General features: G+C 43.4%; 1 protein-coding gene across 1 annotated transcript in view; it reads right to left on the bottom strand.

Moving 5' to 3' along the window:
- odad1 (outer dynein arm docking complex subunit 1) overlaps positions 1-24,003 on the bottom strand; it is a 35,463-nt gene that overhangs the window by 9,425 nt on the left and 2,035 nt on the right. Inside the window, exons 5-13 of the mRNA XM_063216521.1 lie at positions 23,843-23,956; positions 23,364-23,431; positions 21,502-21,689; positions 20,812-20,940; positions 20,308-20,390; positions 19,699-19,867; positions 12,738-12,901; positions 12,414-12,517; positions 11,172-11,262 (exon numbers count right to left, since the gene is read on the bottom strand). Coding sequence (XP_063072591.1) covers positions 11,172-11,262; positions 12,414-12,517; positions 12,738-12,901; positions 19,699-19,867; positions 20,308-20,390; positions 20,812-20,940; positions 21,502-21,689; positions 23,364-23,431; positions 23,843-23,956 — 1,110 coding nt within the window. The remainder of the gene's footprint in view (positions 1-11,171; positions 11,263-12,413; positions 12,518-12,737; positions 12,902-19,698; positions 19,868-20,307; positions 20,391-20,811; positions 20,941-21,501; positions 21,690-23,363; positions 23,432-23,842; positions 23,957-24,003) is intronic.

Here is a 24,003-nt window from a genome sequence, read left to right as displayed (position 1 = left end):
TCCATTTCCCTCAGGATTAATAAATGATACTCTACTCTACTCATGCCTGACGTTAAAGCCGTGTGAGGATGTGACAGATGTGATTTGTGCCCACCTGGGAACAGCTCTCCGTAAGAGAGTTACAGTGCTGTAATGATTAACCTAGTTCCCACTTGATGAGGCCATTTAAGGTCAGCCTTACTTTCCATTTCCTACTATACGCCCCTGTCTGCGTATACAGTACAGTGCCCGATGGTTATCTTACAAGGAATACACGTACAGTATACATCCCGGTAATGTTTTTAGGAATCTGCACAATGATTGCTAGAGTAGGGGAGTGGGCCTGGGTTGGATGTTACAAAAAAAGTTATCAGTGATCTACAATCTATGTTGGGGCATCAAAATGGAGGTGCTTTGCATTGACACTCTGCAGCCTCGCATTCCCAACCAGCAGGGGTTGGAACCTTTCACATTCACGTCACTCCAGGTGCACAGAGAGGAGATAAGAACTATCTCCTTCAAGCATCTTGGTAGATTTACAAAGAAGTTGTGGTGACAAAAGGCTTTTCTGGTGGTCCTGGATGTGGTGTAGACTGAAATGTGACCTTCTTACAGCTAAGATTTGGTCCAGTAACTCAGTTTCTTGTAGATACAGAAGATGAAAGAATATTTGCTTTACAATTGAATTAAGGTGTTTGAACAGAATGAAGATAAGGATGAACATCTATTTTAGTTTTTTGTTGTTGTTGCTTGCTTCAGTAACTCAGACTTTTGAATATGATTTAACTGAAGATACACATAGTGTACATTTGTTTTACAATTGCTACATTAAACTAAATGAAAGACCAGAAAAAAACCCAAGCATCCAACCAGAATCTGTATTCTGTTGGCCTGAGGCCTTCATTATCTTGTAAGTGTGTAATATTTGTGTAATAATACCTATTTTGTCATGTTGCATTTATGCTCAGAAGAGTAAAACTAGAGATATGTAAAATTGAGTAGAATGTGATCGAAATGGTTGGCTCATGAATAATGCAAATCATTCTTGTGAGAAGAACGAGTGAAGCCTGTGCACTTGGTGGAAATTTTCATTTTACGCTTAAACTACAACCATGATTAAACCAGTCTAGTCCATTGAAGTTCCCAAACGAAGTAGTAATCACATTTAAGTTTCCACCATATGTAATTAGGAGTTGTGAAGAGTCACTCTAATTACATAAGAGATAACAGGACGTGATGAGTTCACAGTATTGGGCTCTTGCGGTTTAGTGTTTGCAGGGGTGTTGGTGTGGTAAGAGAGGGAGGGAAAGACGGATGGGGAGAGACAGAGCGAGAGAGAGAGAGAATGAAAGAAAGAATTGAAAGAAAGTGTGTGGAAAATGTATACTTGTAAATGCACGTGTGTATGTGCGAGCATGTGCATATGTGTTCTCATTCTCGTAAGGAGAGGAGTAACAGCGTAGAGCAGAAGATAAATGAAATCTCTTAAAACTTCTGTTTTCATTTAGACACAAATGGACAGGAACCCCGTATACAGAGGGGCCCTTTCATTTAGCAAATTAGGTCCATGTGCAGACCACAGAGTCGTCTCTCGCAGTCCCCAGTCTCCACCAGGAGGCCACCGCCATGCCTACAAGCTCAGATCCAGACAAGTAGCTTTCAGAGACCAAGACCAGCATGACGAAAAAAAAAAAAAACATGCATCTTGTCCAAGGATTACTCACTCCCGGCAACTGGAAAATGAGTGCAATCGGAGAGAGGGAGAGAGTGGAGGCAGTCTTTGCCTTTGTGAGGTCATTTCCTGTGCCCAGAACTGCTCTCTACACAGAACCTATACTACCTCCATTTGTTTCCATGGTTATTGGAAGTCGTCCAAAAATGGCCCTCTGGTTGGTTGGAGAGGGTAATTTGATTGTAGAGAGCTTTTGCAAATGGATGAATGGATTAGTTCAAGGAAAAGAATGACAGGAGGTTAACATTATTACTCCGTAAATGCTACAAAGTAGTGGACGTAATGGCGTAAATTCTGCAAATATTTATTTTTCCTTTTCATTAGTACATGTGTGTTCCTTCCCAGAAATATGGTCCAAGGCAATCATGTTCTTGCAATAAAGAAATTATCTAGTGGTAGGAGCTTTGTGCATATACAGTGCGCAAAAAGTGAAAAAAAAATACCATTATTATTATGCAAAAACCCAAAGCTTTACCTGAAGAAGGCTCAATGACATGCAGAGCCAAGAAGGGTCTGCAGGGGGTAGGAAGTCACTCAAACACATAACACCTGATTTGCGGGAGACAAAGGAGTGTAACCTGACCTGTGGAATGTTGGGGTTTGGAACAAGAATGAGTCGGGATTGGTTTAGATCAAAGGTCAGGATTAGGCGGAAAAGGGGGTCACCGTAATTGGAAGAAATCAGGGGGGAGTTCTCAGCAGGCTCACTGTGCCCTTTTGTTCCCAACAGTAGGGGTCTGCATGGCATGAATAGGTTTCTCATGGACCTGAGCGAACCACCCATAATCCAGATTGTAAAAGCCAATCCCATTCAAGAAATCTAATCTACTGTACCACCGCTTCACACAACACACACACATGACAATGGGCACGACTCAGGAAGCAGCGCATGACAATGACCCAGCGTGGGGCTTTAGTGTAACACCGTAAGCAGTGTAATGCCATTCCAACACTGGCCCCTTTCCAGACTTTGACTGTACAGACCCTGACTGACCTGCAAGGTGTTGCACATGATTTGAATGCATTCTAGCAGCAATTAGTGGAGTTGGAATGGAGGTGTGACCTCGTGTAACTTTTGACTGAGGTGCAGGCAAGTGTTATACCAATATTGATGCATGATGTTGCTAGGAAACATCATCCCAGGGCAATTTTGCAAACAAATTAGTGAATGATGAAACACAGAGAGAGAGAGAGAGCGAGAGAGAGCGAGAGAGAGAGAGAGAGAGAGAGAGAGAGAGAGAGAGAGAGAGAGAGAGAAAGAGATGAAACACGAAACCCAAGAAGATGAACCTGAAAGAAAGAGAGATGCCCTGGTCTGTGTCTGACAAATACTCCTGCATTTGAGTGACTAGTAATCCTTGCTACATGACCCCCTCTCTCTTCTCGATGGAAATTTCCACTCCTTTGCTGCAGGGAGGGTCCTCTGCAAGTTATGCCCACCCTCTCTCTCTCTCTCTCTCTCTCTCTCTCTCTCTCTCTCTCTCTCTCTCTCTCGCTCCTTTACCTGTGCAGTAGGAGTGAGAGAGCCAGTCTGCGTAACTTGTTGCTCTGATCTCACCTCTAGACCCTCCCACTGGCCATAATTGTATTTTTCTTTATGCTGCCTGTCTCCCTCTGACAAGCTTTAGTTTCAAGGCCCTGCAGGACCCAACATGCGCCTGCCCTGACTGCCAAAAAAATAGTGTAATTTGGACCTTAAAATGCAAAGAACTCTAGGGAGTCCCTGTTCTGTATACCATGAAAGGAAACAGAGAGAGGGGCAGCTTTCACCAAATTAAATACAGACCAAAAACAAAGACATTGTTCCCTGAGCCTTTGAAATACAACAAAAAAAAAAAAATGTGCAAAAATTTTATTTCAGTGCAGACCTGGCATTTTCCCTGTCACACCTCTCTTTTAGTTGCCGTTTCAGTTACAGGAACCAATGTTTGATCACTCACTTGATTTTCTATAAAAAAGGAGGGGGAAAGTCTCTTTCAACACACAGCTGAGTTAAATCCAGTTTTCCACACTTCCATTGCCTACTAACAGCAGCAGGGGGATTAACGCCAGAAGAAAGAACAAAAACAACTCTTTATGAAGAATGGGGTTTCTGTGGGCATTAAAAAAAAGAAAGCCTTGAATTATATCATTCCCTGTAGGTCGGGCGTTTGACGTAGCCAGCGTCACGCCAACAGATTATTTCATTCATTTCATTTCATGTGAAGTGTGTGGGTTGCACGCCCGAGCGCGCGCGTGCGTGCGTGTGTGTTTTGAAAGGGGTTGGACTTGAATGCTGAGATGCTGGTGGATGGTGCTGGAGGCCGCACTGATTGCAGTCTGATAGCTTTCACTCCAGGAAGCTGATGGGTTTGCACAAGGGAATTAGCAGACAGCCCAGTAATCCAGATGGCAAATTACCATTTCCCTCAGCTAGTGAGAGAGAGAGAGAGAGAGAGAGAGAGAGAGAGAGAGAGAGAGAGAGAGAGAGAGAGAGAGAGAGAGAGAGAGGCGCTCCATCTGATGCCCCCAACCCCAACCCCATCTCGCAAATCTGCATTTCTCAATCTTCTCGATTACAATAAACCACATAACCTTCATCGTCTTGCTATGATGAATTAGCCCACACATTTCATTGTAGCAATGAAGCAATTTCTCAATATTCCAGTCCCCCCCCCCCTGCAACCACGAAAAACCCCTAATGTCTCTCAGTAAGACACAGCCACATAATCAAGCATTCTGATGCAGATAGGACTGTGGAAATGAAGACAAGTAAAATTATGGGTTGAGTGAGTCCAGACCCATATTTTATACACATTCTAAAGATATGAGGAAATCTGTAATTATGTTAGACGTATGCCATTTGATTTGAATGGGCCTCAGAACCATTCACACACGGCCCTACCGTGGTGCTAACAGTAGGGTACTCGTCTATTACGTGGTCTACCCAGGTTTGATTCCGGCTCGGGTCCTTTGCAGACACTTCCCAGTCTCTCTCTCTCAACTTGTGTCCTGTCACAATCTTCACTGCCCTATTTCATGAAAACTAACAAAGGCTTAAAGCCCCCCAAAAATACTTAAAAAAGAACCCCATTCAAACACATACGTGCACACAGACAGAGTTACGTATGACAGAACACTGTTAGCATAGTCAGACAGCAGCAAAGTGGCGCTGCTGGGAGTCAGCCAGACCCGGGCCAGTTGTGGCGTGGATGATGCATCATGCATGGCAGAGATCCACCTCCAGACAGCTGAATGAGATCAAGCATTTGGTGTCTGCAGTAGTGGAACTGGAAGCGTGTGTGTGTGGTGTGTGGTGTTTGTCTGCTTCTGTGGCGAGGCAAGGCTGACTTCACACCGCCATTGTGAGGGACCAACAAAGAGCCATCTGCACACAGCAAGCTGAGCAGAAACCAGAGAGAGAGAGAGAGAGAGAGAGAGAGAGAGAGAGAGAGAGAGAGAGAGAGTGGGAGAGAGAGAGAGAGACACACACACACACACACACACAGAAGAAGAAGAAGAAGAAGAAGAAAGACAAGGTGGGGGAGGGAAGAGATGAGGAGAAGGCCCCAGCCAGAGAGGAGGAAGACCTAGCGTGAGTGAGTGAGTGAGAGGACACATGCACAAGCCGTGTGGGGAGCAAGCAAGCAAGCAAAATAGAGAGAGAGGGAGGGCAGACCGGCGGGTGGGGGGTTGTGAAAGAAACGTTTAGAGTGGAAGAATAAAAAAAAAACCTGAGATGACATGGGGAGGGCTATGTGAGGTGAAATCAACTGCCCTCGAGGCGCAGCTGGCCTGGGAAAGCGTAGCAGGCCCTTGGAGAGAGAGGGTTGGTTTGCAACAGGAGGGGCAGGGTAGCCAGCCAGCCCACAATCACTCAAAGACACATTTCCTGTGCACGTCGTGGGTTAAAATTAAAACGCACACAAAAGCCAGGCAAAACTATAATTAACCCTTTCCTGAACCTCAACCACAGCACCTCAGCCATCGAGCCGGAACTAAATGTTGACATCCTTGAAGATATTTATACGAAGGCCAAGGCATGCCTGAATCGTATGACGAAAGTGTGGATTTTTGACTCAAGTGGACGCACATTTCTAAATTTAATTCATTTTATAACTGTGTTGTGCAAAAGTTTGCAAGGCCCGGCAATCACAGGACACACAAACGCCCCATGAATAAACAAACATCCCGCAAACAAAAGGACACACAAACATCCTACAGTTGGGCAAATTATTTGGAAAGAACAGATCTGACCGGTTACTGCAGTTGGATTTTTTTTTCACGCTCGTTGGGCACAGGCCCTGATATGTTTTGGATGTAGTGATGATGAAAAACAGGCAATGAAGAAAGCGCGATAACAGAGCCTGCCTAGCAACGACCAATGACATTTATAATATAGACAGTGATATTGTTACCGCCATCATTTAGTGGCAGAGAGGAAAACAGCCAGCATGGTGAAGATCAGGGATAAAGAGAGGGATGTCGGTAAGGGGAGGGGAAAGTGTTTCTGAGGAAGAGAAGCTTGCCAGCCTTTGTTTACCCTCCTGGCCTCACGGCCAATAATAGCAACTCTGTATATAATTCACAATAAAACATTAACTGGTGATGACAATGGATGTGCGGAAAGCTGAATTCTGCATTTATGGTTATATTTAGGTAGCTTTCGCTAATTTTTTTGTGTGAGTTTTTTGTCCTTCTGACTGACCACCTGTTTGAAAATAAACACTCTGCCGTGATTGGTCAAGGAATTTCTCAAAATCTCACTCACAACACAACACATACCCACTCCAGACCAACACCCCCATCCCCCCACTCCTCCTCAAGACAAGCCCCCTCCCACAGGACCCCCCCCCACCCCTAACATCTCGTTAAAGAGGGGTAGCAGAATGGCTGGGTAAATAAACTCTCTACAGGGCCCACACTCTGGAGCTGAGGTGAAGCAGGAGGGGAAAGCCACAAAACATGTCCAAATAAGCCTTCTGACAGCCACACTGAGTAATAGCCAGAGAGATATAGAGGCCAAAAAGAGATGTGATGTGTGGTGAATAAGCTAGGGTGTATGTGTGCAAAGTGTTGTGGCTATATGAGAGAGAGAGAGAGAGAGAGAGAGAGAGAGAGAGAGAGAGAGAGAGAGAGAGAGGAGAGAAAGAGAAGAAATGTGACCTGTGATTTTTACTGGGTCGTGGCATTTACCGGTATGCAGTGATAAAAAAAAGTAAAAGCAAATAGGCTAATAAATGAAGAAAAAATGCACTGAAAAAGAAACAAATAGGAAATGTGAGATGAGATACTTGCCCAAAAAAAAGGAAGAAAAGAAAAAAAAAGTGTGTCAGCGAGAGACCTGCGCCGGATACAGAGTGTGAGGGAGGATAAGAGCACGGTTGAGATAGAGAGCGAACAAATGAACAGGATATGTGCCGACTTGCAGAGTGAGAGAGATAACAGTGTGTGGGTAGAAATGTGCGTGTGCGCATGCCTGGATACGAAAAGTTAATGTTTCAGCAGCGCATGTGTCTGGGTCTGCGAGCATAATGCGCATGTCAGCCAAGGACAGAAATGAACAGAAAAGAAAAAAAAAAACAGAAAGTTATCCGCACTTGTTGAAGAATTCAACCACAAGCTGAAAACACATTTGTCCAAGAGTGTAAATGTCGTAAAACATGTCTAATTATACAAAACCGTGTAAACGCTGTCTAAAAAAATAAACAAACAAAGAACAAACGAGGGAGCCAACGAAAAACACAGGGGACAAAAACAAGTAGAATATGGGGCCTAAAATTTGGCTTTGAGAAGGAAAAAAAATCAGGTAACTGAGAAGGAGATAAGAAGGTTCCACTAGAGAGACAGAGAGAGAGAGAGAGACAGATAGAGAGAGAGAGAGAGAGAGAGAGAGAGAGAGAGAGAGAGAGAGAGATGAGGTAGTGAAAGGGGAGGGACATACTGAGGTCTGAGAAAATAAGGCAGGCATGGGCAGGGAGTGTGTGGTGTGAGCAGAGAGCAGAGGGGAAGACAGACAGCTAGACAGAAGACAAGGCAGGAAGGGAGGGAGACAGGGGGTGTAGTGGAGGGAAAGCAAGAGAAAGAGGAAGAGAGACAGCAAGAGGGAGGAACAACAAGGCCGAATGTGAGACAGATTTGAAAGGTTAACAACACAGTATACAAGAGAGACAGAAGGACAAGCAGTCTGTTATGGGGGGGGGGGGGGGGGGGTGCAAAGAGACCAATGAATGAAAGACAGAGGGAAGGAGAGACATTTGAGAAAAGGAGAGTCAACAAAGAAAGAGACAGAGAGGAATGAGTGGAGAGGGGAAGAAAGACAAGAAATAAGAGACCCAAACAGCAGGAGATACTTTAGAAAGAGAGGGAAATAGATGCATAGAGAGACAGAGTGGAAAGAAAGAAAGAAAGAAAGAAAGAAAGAAAGAAAGAAAGAAAGAAAGAAAGAAAGAAAGAAAGAAAGAAAGAAAGAAAGAAAGAAGCAAATGCAGACAGAGAGAGACAGAGAAAGAGAGACAGAGTGAAAGAGAGGCAGAGAGACAAAGACAAAACAGACTGAGCGAGCAGAAGAGAGAGTGTGGGAGTGAGAGAGAGAGAGACAGAGAGAAGATAATGAGGGCCGGGAAGGGGAGGGTGTGTGAGCGAGTGAGTTAGTGTGTACGAGAAAAGGAGGTGCAACCTTGGTTAGGGTGAGTCTGGGAGACTAGCCTACACGGCGTGGGCAACATTTCTGGTGCTAGCTGCCTTGCCTTGCCTTGCCTAGCCTTGCCTGGCCTTGCCTGCCGCCGTTGTCAGGATGAGGAAATGAAGCTGTGTTGTGATTAAAAAGGCCCGGTTGCTATGGCGACGCGCAGAGCGAGGGCCCTGCTCGCAGGAGGAACCTTCTGCCGCTGTAAAGTGGTGTGGTGGTGGGGGTTATACGAGGGTCAAATTTCAAAGAGCGACTCTCACTCTCACTCCTCCCATTTTGTCATAATCTGTTTTTAGAAACAGTTTTTCTCTCTCTCTATGCGTACAACCATCAATGGAGTTTCGCTTCCCCATTTAAACAGTCACATTCTGTGTCATCCCCCCCATATTGATTGTGTGAATTATGAAGACACAGAGGATGTGTATGAGAGAGAGAGAGAGAGAGAGAGAGAGAGAGAGAGAGAGAGAGAGAGAGAGAGAGAGAGGGAGAGGTGGGGGAGAGAGAGAGAAAATGAAAGAAACACTAACAACTTCCTGATTCATAATAGCCTGCCTCACAGCTTTTCTCCCACGAGGTTCGAGTTCCTTTGTCTACTGAAGCACACACGGTTACAACTACAACTACTGTGACACCACATAAATATGGACAGTTTTCTTCTCTTTTTTCCCAAACTACTGACTTGTTATAAAAAACGGCCATATTCACAACAGTATTGTTTCAGTTTGGCCTGTGCTGGTAAGCAACAGTATGAAAATGAGCATTGGCCATGTGCAAAGTCTCTGCTTTTTTATTCATACTGAAGCTGAATCATTTCAGCTGAAGAGCATCTGCATTTGAGTAACCTGATGGTTCCAGGTAATTCTGGTGTACATATCTGGTGTATGCATGAGGGATCAGTCAGTTAAGTCAAACAAAACATGTCTGAATCAAATGTGAAAAAAAGAGTATGACTGTCTGAAAACAGTTATGACTACTGTAAAACCCTTGCTCTGCTAAAAACATCAGAGACGAAAACATGATACATCCAGTTACCAAGAATTTAGGGGCTTTTTGTTGATAAAGATGATTACATTCGGTTGGGTTATGCTGCCCTCTACAGATGAATTGCAGCATAGCCGTGACGACGGGCTACACACACTGACTGTGTTTAATACACATGTAAGCGTATGCCAGATGGCAAAAAAAAGACATCAAAAGACCAGATGCTGACTTACTGAACAAAGGACTTTGTGTTTGATGATTGCCCTAATCTTTAATTTACTCATTGCTGAACAACAGCTGATGTTCGTAATTTCCAAAGATTGGTCAATGATAGACATCAAAAACATTAATTCTGACAGATAGACAACATTGATGGATTGAGGTGAGTTGATGATTTATTCGAGGAGATGATTTATTCAAGTTTCACATTAGCTACAGTTAAGATCATCTCAAACATGGTGAGGTGGGTTCAAACTAACATTGTAAACTTTCTAAATCTATTCACCGGGCTCCCCAAAATTATGTATAAAAAGTTTTTCAAAACAAACGTCACGTTGGTGTGGTTAGGAGATGCAGTCATTTACCCTTTAAAATATTTAACAGATGTCTTTAAAGCAACACTAAGTAGTTTTCATCCTGGTTGACACCCTACAGGTTGGAAGCAAAATTGCCATTTTTTTGAATATAGAGAGGTACAGCCTATGCTGGTAGGCAAAGGTAATTCGATATCTATCCCTCTGTTACAAGTTGATGAACCAGAGAAACGTATTTGGAACAAAAGAAAGAAAAGATGAAACGCTCCAAACGTTTTAAAAATGTGGTCCTGCCGTGCGGCACAAAAGACCATGATCCTATTGTCCTCAGTGGATTGGGAATACATTTTTGGGCATCAGTCTGTCTAAGTCTTTGGTCTCCCGCCAAAAAAAAAAAGATCCTGGTTCCATAATAAGAGTTGGCTGACCTTAGACTCTTCAAGAATAACGACTGCCGGTACTGACCGCATGCACGGACGGCAAGATACTACGTTTCAAGAATCATCCCAGGCTCTAGGATTCGGAGATGACCCGCAGGCGACTGCTGGGCCCGGTGCTGATCCGGGAGGTCTTGGTATCCCTCCCCCCTCCACCTCCTCCTCCTCCTCCTCCCCCGCCACTGCTGCGCTGGCCCCCCTCCCTGCGCAGAACCTTAAGACACAGACACAACACAACACAGCAGTGGCGTCATGGAAAACAGCCCACAGCAACAAACATGGCCGCCTAAGCACTACAACTTATGTCAACAACCATATTACTGAGATTTCCTTAGTAGGTCCTAGATGAGGTTGTGGGACTAAAAAGTATGTGCAAGTTCTGTCTGCTGAACAGACCCCCTCTCGAAAGGCCTAGTCCACAGCGACAAGAACATTTGAGCAGCTGAGCTTCAAATATCAACTTCATAACATTTGTGAGTTAGTTTCCTTAGTATGAGGAGGAGAAGGTTATGGGACTGTGCTTTCCTTATCTGCTGAGCGAGATTCACACGGCTCACCCGCTTCAAAATGGCCACAACCCACAACAACAAGAATGGAATGTGACTAGCAGAACGTACAGTAAACATTGAGATTTCTTTGGTAAGTGGGTGGAAGATGGGTGTAGTGTGTGTTCTTTTTTAATAAAGCACAATCCGTGCTCACCTCTAAAATGCCCACAGCCCACAACAGCAGAACTTACCGGTATATCAACATTATAATAATAATTTTCTCATTTCGTTGTTGGGTCTTTGATGAGGTGTGTGTGTGTGTGTGTGTGTGGTACATTACTTCTTCCTCACCCCTTTCAGAATGCGCTGGCGAAGTTCTTCCTGGGTCAAAGGCCTCTCCTCTTCATCGGTAAGTGGAGAATCCTCTGTGTCATAGTCATCTCTGAGAAACAGTACAGATACACACACTTTGTGAGCACCTCAACAACTGTCAGGCCATTTCACACATCGGTGTGTGATCCTTGTCTTGTGGAAAAGAGTTGAACTACAAGTCAAACTCTTCATCAGAGGTCCTCAAAAGTAAAAGTGAAAGTAAATTCATGGTGTAAGTACTCTAGCACACAATATTACATAGCTGTTACACCATTTACTCATTTATCCATAGACAGTGTTGTTACTGAAAACCACTGAGCATCTTACAAAGACCCACCACAAACTTGATCCAACTAGTGCAGAGTCAGTACACAGGTCGTCTGGTTACTCAAGTAAGTTAACTGTGTTGGAAGAAAACAGTGTTTCTTTTTTTTCTACTTTTACTTTTGACACCTTTGCTCTCCACTGATAAATACCCTCTGAAGTTCTGACTCCCCCATCAGAATTAGAACACCAAACATCTTCAAAAACCCTGCTCCCTATAGCTAAATCATCTGGACTATGATAACCTGAACAAATAAGAATCTTCACAGACACACACTTTGTAGTTCTACTGTATATTACAGACATCTCAACTCTCTCAGCAGTCCTTGAAGTGCGCATGAGTGCCCAAAAAAGTGACTCAGAATCTGGAACAAGCAACACATGGGCATGGGCGCCCCGAGCATTCATTGGGCTTCACAGGGATAGTGTATCATGATACATGACAATAAAACTGTCAAAATGTTAAATGTTGAATCCCTGAAGTGACTTTTCCAGACTGAAAAGATGAACTGAAAAGCAACGCACACATTCCTGATTAAAATGTGGGCATATGCAAAGTTATTTCAATCTTTGACACATGCACTGAAGAAGTATCTAAAAATTTCCCAGCAAGAAAGACATGGGCATGCGTGACAAGGATAGCGTAGCATGATAAATAAAAGTAAAACTGTCAAAACGTAAAATGTTGAGTCCCTGAACTTACTTTTGCAGAGTGACATGTCTGCCTAACTGAAAACCAATGCATGCATTCCTGATTAAAATCTCTGCATATGCAATATCATTTCTATCTTAAAACCGTTCACACAGGCCAAAGCGGCACAAACAAGACTGTTTTCCTCCCGAACTGGCACAGAATTGCTTTTTTTCCTTCTGATTTTTTCTCCTGGCAGAACATACCCGGTTACTGGCGGCATGATGGAGACACTTTGCTTCTGCAGTTCTGGGTTCTGACCCAGCAGAACCTGAGCCACCTCCTTCGGGTTATACTCTTGCTCCAAATCCTAAAATAAATACACACATACATTAATAAATACATAAATAAATAAAATAAGTTGAGTGCAATTTTCTGGATTCATTTTGTAATTCATTTTAATTCCTTCATTTGATGTCGAAGGGGAAGTGACACTCATGGTATTCTACTAAGCCAAATGGAACAATATGACTTCTGGTGGACAGAGCAATAGAATACATTAAATGAATGGCACATTGTCCCTGGCTGACCTTGGAGTTGCTGAAGGCCTGCAGGGTGAGCAGCTCGTTGGCCCTGTGCTCCACCTGCCCCAGGTAGGTCATGATGTTGCTCTCCCTGATGGCCGACGACGAGCCCAGGAGCTCCTCCAGCACCCCACGGTCACACTCCACCTTCTGGAACAAGGCGTTCACTCCTGACACACAAAATTATCATTAGAATAAGGATGAAGGCAGATTGATAGCCCATGTGTGGTTAAGTATGTGTGGAGTGCGAAGTGTTTTCCTACTGTAGCCTTTGCCAGTGGAACGCTGTATAAGTCATTGAAAAAACGAAACTACAATTAGTTCTACACTACTATGGCATTCCACAGAGCCTTGAGAAACACACCATGACTTGGTCACTGCCATTCTGGTAACATCTTATTTACAGTATATCACGAAAGTGAATACACCCCTCACAGTTTTTGCAGATTTCTGAGCATATCTTTTCATAGGAAAGCATTACAGAAATGTCACTTTGACACAATGATTAGTGACCTTTTAACAACTTATTTAACCGCTTAAATTTCTTGTTCACTCAGAAAAAAACAAAATACAGCCATTAATGTTTGAACATGTACTCACAAAAGTGAGTACACCCCAGATGAAAATCCGATAGAGAAGGGGCTGTTTTGGCTCGAATCATCTCGAAATGAAATGAAATTAAACGGAAGGAAAAGGGAGGTCATCAGTGTGCGTTTCAACCTTTCTTTGCATTGAACTTTTACATTTTGAGTCTGCATCTGTCTTAAATAGATTGGTGTGAGATTTGAATGCAATCCTATGGAGAATATCATGATCTGCTTCAGTAGTCACAGTGCATGTTGACATGCATGTTTCTTTTAGGTGTATTTCAGATTGCCAATGTTGACAGCATTCATGCATCCCCAAACCATGTCAGTCCCACTACCATGCTTGGCTATTGAGAGGATACATTTCTTTTGTAAAACTCACTTGTTTACCACCACACATGCTTGACACCATCTAAAGCAAATTTGTTTATCTTGGTCTCAAGAGAGATGAACAGACCAAGGATATGGATCACTGGAACCATGTCGTGTGATCTGAAGAGACCAAGATAAACAAATATACTTTAGATGGTGTCAAGCATGTGTGGTGGTAAACAAGTGAGTTTTTTTTTTTTTTTTAAGTGTATCCTATCAAAAGCCAAGCATGGTAGTGGGACTGACATGGTTTGGGGATGCATGGATGCTGTCAACATTGGTAATCTGAAATACACCTAAAAGAAACATGCATGTCAACATGCACTGTGACTACTGAAGCAGATCATGATATTCTCCATAGGATTGCATTCAAATCTCACACCAATCTATTTATCATGCAGACTCAAAATGTAAAAGTTCAATGTAAAGAAAGTTTGAAATGCACACTGAAGACCTCCCTTTTCATCCCTTTTCATTTCGTTTCATTTCGAGACGATTCGAGCCAAAACAGCCCCTTCTCTATCGGATTTTCATCTGGGGTGTACTCACTTTTGTGAGTACATGTTCAAACATTAATGGCTGTATTTTGTTTTTTTCCGAGTGAACAAGAAATTTAAGCGGTTAAATAAGTTGTTAAAAGGTCACTAATCATTGTGTCAAAGTGAAATTTCTGTAATGCTTTCCTATGAAAAGATATACTCAAAAATCTGCAAAAACTGCGAGGAGTGTATTCACTTCAGTGATATACTGTATAACAGGGCCTTGTTTTAAGAGTTTAAAGGAACAGTCCACCCTTTTTTGATTTTCACATCTTTTCAGTATTTCCAAGAAATACACAAGAATGTGCGTATGATTTTCTTCTCAGTATGTTCAGTGCTTAGATTGACATTATTAGCATAGCTGAGCACAATCACTGGATGTAAATGGCACCAATAGTATCAAGCCACAAGTGTTCACTGGACAAAATTAAATAGCTGTTTTACATTCATTTTAAAGTGGTTTATAAGTACATTTGATGATGTTTTATCTGGTACTATAGATTTCCATTACTGCGCTTCATATGGCTCTGCTTTCAAACTAGGCATTGCAAACACATAGAGAAAAAAAATCCTATACTGTCATATATCACCAGGGCTTAACTAAATATAAGCAATTTCCTGAAAAAGAGGGACTGTTCCTTTAAGGATGTAGAATAGTACAGATATTATTGGGTAGAACATACGGATGTTCATAAAGTTTGGAGCAGCCTTCACCCAACAAGTTTTTCTTCTTTTAAGAGTGCTGACCAAAATGTTGTAAAACTGAAAAATGAGAAAAGGTTGCACCATGCATAGGTTTCTTTATTATAGTAATAGTAATAATAAAGAAACCTATGCATAGTGCGACATTTTCTCATTTTTCAGTAGAACGTACAGATGGAAATACGGACGTAGTTGACATGAGTAGGGTATGAAAAGTCCTTCTGGAATAGGCTGTCCAAAATTGTGATTACAACAAAGATACACAGCAAATTGAGCAGTGTTAATTGAAAACCTTTTTAGACACTAAAATGTACCACTCTTTTGGTCCAACTGTCTAAGTGAAATTCACTGTGTAAGGTGGTTCACTCATTTTTGTAAGTAAATACTTTCATAAAATGTAAAAATGATAATACGGTATTAAACAGCATGGTTATAATTGTGTTGTAACAAAATCATCTCGCCTGCAATTGGAACTGAAAAAAGTAATCAGAGGCACTGACAGACGCACACACGCACACACACACACAATGGCAAGGTCAAACTAGTAATTATCTGCACAGTAAGACACAAATGTGAATCTGGAAAGGTCTGTGCTGTCTTGGCCTCTATGTGTGTGTGTGTATGCGCGAGAGGTCTTGCCCTGCCCGCGCGTGTGTGTGTGTATGTGTGTGTGCGTTATCATGGCCTGTATGTGTTCTATGAGTCGCGCCATGCTGTTATGCAATGCCATGTCACGCTAACCATTTTTGATCTGGTCCAGGATCTTGCTGAGAGCTCGGGCCTATGTCCTCTAGTCTTCTGGGCTAATTTATTTTCATGTAGGAAGCTGAGGTAATAGCACTTCATCTGACTTTAGCTGTACCATGGTCAAAAAAGAAACAAAACTGACAACAAAACTGTGGCTAATAGAAATGTTGAATGACTGTCTGACTGTCCAGTGGCAAACATGCATAACCTGAATTGCCCTGCATGCCATGTTCCACTAGTTCTAACCCAACGGTTCTCAAACTTTTTCAGCTGGGACCCCTTTTTGGACCTAAGAATATTTTTGGGACCCCCCACCTCCCATTTTGCTAATGGTAAAACATATTTTTGATAAACTTTAATGTGCTAAATCACAGTAAAGGTAAATAAACAAATCTATTACTCATTGAAGTTAATATTGTTACTAACAATGTATGGAAAGGTTATAAAAGCAAGCATATATTCAAGTTTTATGCAAACAGTCCCTTCTGTTCGCGACGGCCCCTTCAGTACCTCTGTGACCGCTCTAAAGGGGGATTCAGAGTCGCGCGTTCACGGAGGTTCTGCACAGAGAAGCAGCCACCGCGCCCCCCTGTGCAGCGACAAAACGACCCCTGGCTGCAGTACACGCATGTTTCTCCCAGGCTGAAATGTCCGTGAGCTGAGCTATGCTTGAAGACGGTGATTGGTCAATGCGCTTACGGCAGTCCGGGGGGAACTCAGCCCTGATAGGTCAGTTGTGTTCTATTCTTCTACCCTACCGCAGAGGTTTGAAGGAAAACGAAAAACACGATGCAGTTGACTTGGCAGGAAATCACTGGAGTTTACTTGACAGGGAGAAGAGAAACTGTTTTTTATTTCAGTAGTACAACTTCCAAAAAATCAATTAGAAATATCCATAAAAGGCCATCATGAAAATGATATGTTTGTAGTGTGGTAGTAGCAAGCCTCTTTGTTCTTTTGTAGTGTGGCAGCTAGCTCATTAAAACAGGGTTCGCTAATGTCCTGTAGAGTTTGAATGGGTTTGGCTGACAGTTGCTAAGCTAGCTGTTAATTAGATAGGCCATCTATTGTATTTAAAAATGGCTTTTGTTTCATTTAACCACCTCAACTGTAAAACATGAATAAAGAGAGAATCTTGTATGCTATCATTCATGTCTAATTACGCCACAACTTTTAAAATTAATAGCAATAAGCCTCTTTGTTGATTTGTAGTGTGGCAGCTAGCTTCTAAAACAGGGTTCGCTAATGTCCTGTAGAGTTTGAATGGGTTTGGCTGACAGTTGCTAAGCTAGCTGTTAATTAGATAGGCTATCTATTGTATTTAAAAATGGCTTTTGTTTCATTTAACCACCTCAACTGTAAAACATGAATAAAGAGAGAATCTTGTATGCTATCATTCATGTCTAATTACGCCACAACTTTTTAAATTAATAGCAAGAAGCCTCTTTGTTGATTTGTAGTGTGGCTAGCTAGCTTCTAAAACAGGGTTCGCTAATGTCCTGTAGAGTTTGAATGGGTTTGGCTGACAGTTGCTAAGCTAGCTGTTAATATGGTCATTAGATGTATTGTATTTAAACACGGCTTTTGTTTGGCATTTTAATCACCTGGACTGTAAAATGAATAAAGAAAGAATCTTGTATGCGATCATTCATGTCTAATTACGCCACAACTTTTTAAATTAATAGCAAGAAGCCTCTTTGTTAGTGGTAGAATTACGTTTCAGGTGGCTAGTCAACTAGCTTTGAGTTTGTAATCAGTCCCTCCAGGATTTTGCACTGGGATTTTGTGATTTTTGCGGTCAAAATGCCTGATTTTGTGGCGGCATTTTCTCATTTTTTGCAAAGATTTTGCGGCATTTTCTCATTTTTTGCAAAGATTTTGCATCCCTTTCTGGGTTTTTTTGGTAACTGAAAACCACAATCAGTCTAAGCAGGCTTAAGACAAAAGAGAGAGAGATTCAGAAACACACTTCCTATATAATAGAATAATAAAATATTGTCAAAAGCTGTCAGAGCGTCTTATTAGCCAGTGCGTCCAATGTGTAAAAACAAATCATGGCCGCGACACTCATAATCTCTGTCGATATTTTAGAACGACTTCGGGGGAAAACGGGACAGCGCTTTATGAAAAAATACTTGTGGGTATAGCCAACCACTAGACCTAATGAAGAGCGTCGCGGGGTAGCCTACAGTAGCCAGGCTGTATGCAAGCGTTACAATGTCACCTGTTGGAAGACGCGTCTCTCTCTCTCTCTCTCTCTCTCTCTCTCTCTCTCTCTCTCTCTCGTGCTCGTATTGCAAGCTGTTGCATATTATTTGCTTGATGCAAAGTTGTGATGGCATACACGCTCTCGTTGACATGGTTGTGTGCATGGTTACATGGATTCGCAAGACTTTATTGCAGTAAAGCCTGATACATAGTCATGCTGTGCTGACTTGGGGTACAGCATGGACGTACTGTCAGCGGGATGTGTATTCCTCATAGTCGCCCTGCGTGCGCATAGAGGAAAGGGCGTGGTGTTTTTTTCCCCCCTGAGAATTTAATGACGTCAATTCACCTCCGTGACAACAGGGGGCGAACTAACTCATTCAGTTGAGCCCAGTCCCTAGAATGAATCACAAAGCTAACCAGCTGGCTATGTAAAACGTAATATTCCACTAGTAGCCTACTTCTAAAAGTTGGGGCATAATTAGATGGTACAACATCAGTTTCTTTTTGGTCAAGTATTACATGAGATTAAATGCAAGACAAACGCCATTTTAAAAGACAATAGACAGCATGAATGGCCATTCACACCTGGGGCCTAGTAGTAGCTAGCCAGGTAAATCAGTCATTACACAGTCCCTCCAGTTTTTCGCGATTCAGCGATCGCGTGGATTCATGCAAATTCAACGATATTCCGCATAATTTCACGATGCCGCGTAATTCCTGTAAAGCCGCATTTTTCCCGCAAAATTTCAACATTCTGTGGAGTTTATTGATTTATATTTTCGTCAAAAAAATAAAAATGTGACTACAATACCACCGGAGACGAAAACCAATACGAAGCATTTTTGTTAATATGTCACTGAAACATTGAAAAAGAATTGCCTGCTATTTCGGAAGTCGCGACCCTCATCTCAGCTGTTCCGTGTCTCTCCTCCCCTCCCTCACACATACACGCAGGCGTCGGTGCTGCACACTCATGACCTTTTTTTAAACAGCAGTAGCCTACTTTTCAGTGCAATCCTGGGTGGAAAAAGTATTGTTGCCCATTTATCCATGACGAAGAAGTGTATGCAGTCATGAAATAGTGGCGGTACTGTCGCACAGTAGCAAACATCTTACGTTAGGCTACATGTTTGCGGAACTTCTCCACTCTCCCCTGTCGCTTTCATGAGCATGCTACCCGACGGTCGTTGTCTGATCTTTTTTCAATGTTCGCTAATGTTTGTAATTTAAGGGTCCATGTCTATGCGTAGGCACAAGCCTTCTGATAACAATCACTGTAGTGCCGATCGCAAAGGTTTCGGAAGTGTGGAGTTTTGCAACTTGTTTCAGTCAAGGACACCGAGATAGGAAGTGAACGGCCCTTCCACGCTTTCACTGTGTTAAGAGTGCGGAACCCCAGTTTGGGAACCACGGTTGGCACTTACCTGTCTTGATCAGGTTTAGGGTCTTACTGATGGGCCTGGACAACCCAACCCCCCCCCCCTATCTCCCTCTCCCCCCCTCTCTCTCTCTCTCTCTCACACACACACACACACACACACACACACACACACACACTCTCACACACACACACACACACCAACAACATCCCATAGTGACCCCCTGCATCTGACCCTCTTGGAGTGTATATAGTGTCTGTCATTATGTTGTGTTCTGTGCTGTCTGTAAATGTCTGAGTGGGTATGTATCTACTATGTGACTGTCATCAATGTCTAGTATGTCAGCTGTGTTTGGTGTTTTGATGTCTGTTATGAATGCCTTATGTATGCCTGCTGTAGGCTGTGCATGCAATGCCACACTACTGTGTACCGGTCTTGATCTGGTCGAGGGTCTTGCTGATGGCTGCAGCCTGGGTCTCGTGCTGCTGAGCCTGGTACTGAGCCTCCCTCTGCTGCTCCTCCAGCTGGCTCAGCAAGGCCCGGTGCTCACGCTCCTGCTCCTCACTCGCCACCCCAAACAGACGCAGCTCCTCCTGGGTCTGACACAGAGACGCACACACGACACACACACACACACACACACACACACACACACACACACACACACACACACACTAATTTAATTTAAATGATATGGTGAAATGAAAATGTATGAATGTATTACATCAGTGAGCAAACATCCCCCTGACCTCGTAAGTCTGCCAAGTGCTGACCCCCCCCCAACCCAAAAAACAAAAAATAGACTAATGCCTCCCTTTCACAACCGTTTATTTCTCACCACCACCAGAGGCCTCCCTAATGCCCCCTACGGGACTGTAGAGCCCCCGTTGAGAAACACCATATTACATGATTTTGTTGTGGCAATGAACAACCCAAAGATAAATTTCATTACAAAGTCTAATAGAGATTTCATACACATAACATATGACCTTATTTAGTACTTAATACTTAGTATGCACGTAGTGATGTAGTGACCGACCTGATTAATTTCATCTCTGAGAGATTCAGCCTGGTTGTTTTGCTCGTTCACATAGTTGAAGAGAGCAAAGTTCCTGTCTTCCACTAAGAACAGATGAACAGTTAATTATGAACACTACATTGCTTCGAGGGAATGCATACTGTAGTTAGTAACCCATTGTGGTGTGAATGGAATAACAGTGGTGCCACCTAGTGGTTAATTTTCTTCACAACAGGCCACATGTTATTTTCAACATGCCAAAATAATGTGCAATGTAATGGGGCTGAGTTCACATAATCTGATTATTGCTTACCAAATTCAAACAACAAAACAGTGACTTAACTTAAACTTTAACTGAGACACATAATAAAAACAAGTCCTTTTTTTATATAGATACCTGTATGTATACAGTGTTTTGGAAAAGAGCTCTCGCTATAAAAAAAAAACATGCAACCTAAAAAATAGTGCAAAAGTTTGAAACAAAAATAGTAACTGTGATAGAAGTAATACTCATGTGACCCTGACCTTGAATGAACTTTGTCACCAGCACGTCCAGGTCATCCTCTCCAGTCACACTCTGGATCTTGTGGAAGGCCTCCTCAAGAGTCTCAGCACTCTCCTCTCCTGACTCCGACCTCCTCTGGTCACGCGCCTCTGCCCCAAAACATGAGCAGCCATAGTCTAATGGTTAGCAAGTTGGCCTTGGAATCAGAAGGTTGCAGGCTTGAATCCCATATCACCCTGAAGTGCCCGTGAGAAAGGCCTGTCTCTCACACACACCATAACACACACACACCTGAACCCTCAGCGGGCAAATAGACCGGCCGAGACAAGCTGAAGCGACAGAGAATCGCTAGACAGTGTATGTCTGTTAAAAGCCAAATGCAAGCATTCCAACATTTTCTCTCTCTCTCTCTCTCTCTCTCTCTCTCTCTCTCTCTCTCTCTCTCTCTCTCTCTCTCTCTCACACACACACACACACACACACACACACACACACACACACACACACACACACACACACACACACACACACACACAAACCTGTGTCTCACACACACACACACAAATGCCCACACATGCACACACACACACACACACACACACACACACACACACACACACACACACACACACACACACACACACACACATACACACACACACACACACACACACACACAGATAAACAAAAACCCACTCCCCTCCTCTCACCCTGCTTGCTGCCCATGGCCTGGCCCTCGTCCTGGCCGCTCCTCTCGTTGCACTTGGTGGTCATGAACTCCTTGAGGCGGCGTTCGTGGGCGATCACCCTCTCCAGCTCCTTCATCTCCGCACTGTACTGCGCCAGGTCCTTCACAGCCTTCTCCTTCAGCAGCGTCATCTTGGACTGCGCCTCCACCCTGAGGAGATGAATGAAGACAAGGCACACACATCAACTAAGTCCAGTTGTGACTGTCTGAGGCCATAGGATAGCGCCAGGGATAGCGTCTACAAGTTCCTTGAGGGTCGTCTCGTCTTAGACTGACAGACATACAAAAACAAGATAAACCCAATGACTGCTGTGGTAAGTCTGGTCTAATAAATTAAATTAAAGTGGAAAAAAGTCAACAAGTTTCTTCAGCATGGTCATCTTAGACTGGGCCTCCTCCATGACGCTCAAACACAGGCACAAAAACAAGGCCAACAAATGATGCCTGTGTTTTTTCGATGTTATGTAATTCATTAAAGTTGCAAAAAAGTCTACAAGTTCCTTCAGCGAGGTCGTCTTAGACTGTGTCCATCCTGGGGGCAAAGGCAGGCATAACCATGTAAACAATCCATCTAATTACACCAGCCATATAAAGGTCAATCATGCTACCACATGATTTCTGGTCTGCTAGTTCCTGTTGGGCTGCCCATAGCCTTTCTGAATAATTTAGGACTAGCAACTGCTACCCAAACAGTAATGGCAGCGCCGTTGGAACCGTGGATAATAAAGTGGGATATAGTATTGTGCAAATAATCTGCCATGGTCATCTGTGACTGAGCCTGACCTTGGGGCCAAACTGAGGCATGGGATAGCGGTTGGGACTTGCAGAGAGTAAGTTCCTTTAACATGGTAATCTTCAACTGGACCTCCAACCTGCAGGCAAACACAGGCGCACACAATCAGTCATTGGATCTGATCACAATCACTCATGGGAGAGCTGAACCTTAAGCTTTTTCTAGGTTCACAGGTGCAGTTCCTGACACAGAGAGGTCATCTTTGAATCTTTCAACCTGATGGCAAAAGCAAGCACACTCAAGACTCAATCAGTCACGGGCCATTGGTTGGGACCTGCAGAGACCAAGAGCTGAACCTGAAGCCTTTTCTAGGTTCACAGGTTCAATCCTGCCACAGAGAGATAGCCTTTGACTGGCTCCGACCCACCCTTGGGGGAACAGGCAGGGACACAATCAGTCATGGCATAGCGGTTCAGGACAGGGGCTGACACTGCGGAGCGCAATAGTTGGAAATGCAGCCTTTTTTTAGGTTTACAGGTTCAACTCTTGACACAGAGAGGTCATCTCTTTGACTGGGCCTCCCTTCAGCCTGAGGTCCAAACACAAGCTAGCACACAGTCATGAGATAGTGTTTAGAAATTGCACCTGCAGTGCCGACTTTGCTTTGGTTCACTAGTTGATTTTTTTTTGCTCAACTTTTGTTAGAATTGAGGGAATTAATAGAGGGAAATATTGATATTGAGTGAAAAGAGGGCTTCACCAAGTTCACTTCTATAAAAGCCAGCCCACCTGGGAAACTCCAACTCCCAATGTCATTGTGACACAGCACACAAGTGTTGACTGCACACTGCACACAACAAAATTTTGTGTCTCACCCATGCAAGGGGGCAGCCCACAATGGCGCCCCAATGGAGCAGTGCGGCGGGGCGGTACCATGCTCAGTGTACCTCAGTCATGGAGGAGGATGAGGGAGAGCACTAATTACTCCCCCCACCAACCTGGCGGGTTGGGAGTCGAACCAGCAACATTTGGGCTACAAGTCTGACGCCCTCACCGTGGCGCTTACCCATGTATCAAGGTGACTTCTTTACCTGGCGTCATACGCAGACGTGGACGTGCTGATGACATCCCCAACTCCCTTGCGAATATCCAGCAGCTCCTTCACAAACAAAATAGAAACGCAACGAAAAGAAGCTCTGTGTGTGCTGCTGACCATAATTGTGTGTACAGTCATTCACAGTAAAAAAAAAACGGGGCATTAAAGTTTCAGTGTAATTTAACATAAATCCAAATGTAATATTATTACAACACTGTAAAACTCAAATGACTTTAACAGTGGAGTGAAAAGTCAGTATAAAATCTGCAGGTGGTCGGAGTCATTTCAGCTCTGCAGCTTGTAATAGTTACATAACATTGAGTTGAATTAACTCACTGACAACAGAGTAAAATTAAAGAGGGACCAGATAAGATGTTATAGGAAATGGGTTCATTTCAAATCTGTAAGAGTTACATCAACACTGGCAGTTTTACTGTGTGCACAGCTACGATTGGCTAGGCTGTCACCCCTGACCTTCTCCAGTCGTCGATGCAGCTGCTGGAAACGGAGACGCTCCACGCGAAGAGTCTCCAGCTCCTCCCTGAGATGCCCATTTCTGGTCAGCTGATCGCTGAAGCGAGTGAGGGCCTACGAACAACACAAGGACAGACAGTACGTATGAAATGCAACTCTCA

This window comes from Engraulis encrasicolus, chromosome 14 (assembly GCF_034702125.1).
Source record: "Engraulis encrasicolus isolate BLACKSEA-1 chromosome 14, IST_EnEncr_1.0, whole genome shotgun sequence".
Classification (NCBI taxonomy): Eukaryota; Metazoa; Chordata; class Actinopteri; order Clupeiformes; family Engraulidae; genus Engraulis; species Engraulis encrasicolus.
This window is presented reverse-complemented; position numbering and strand designations above follow the sequence as displayed.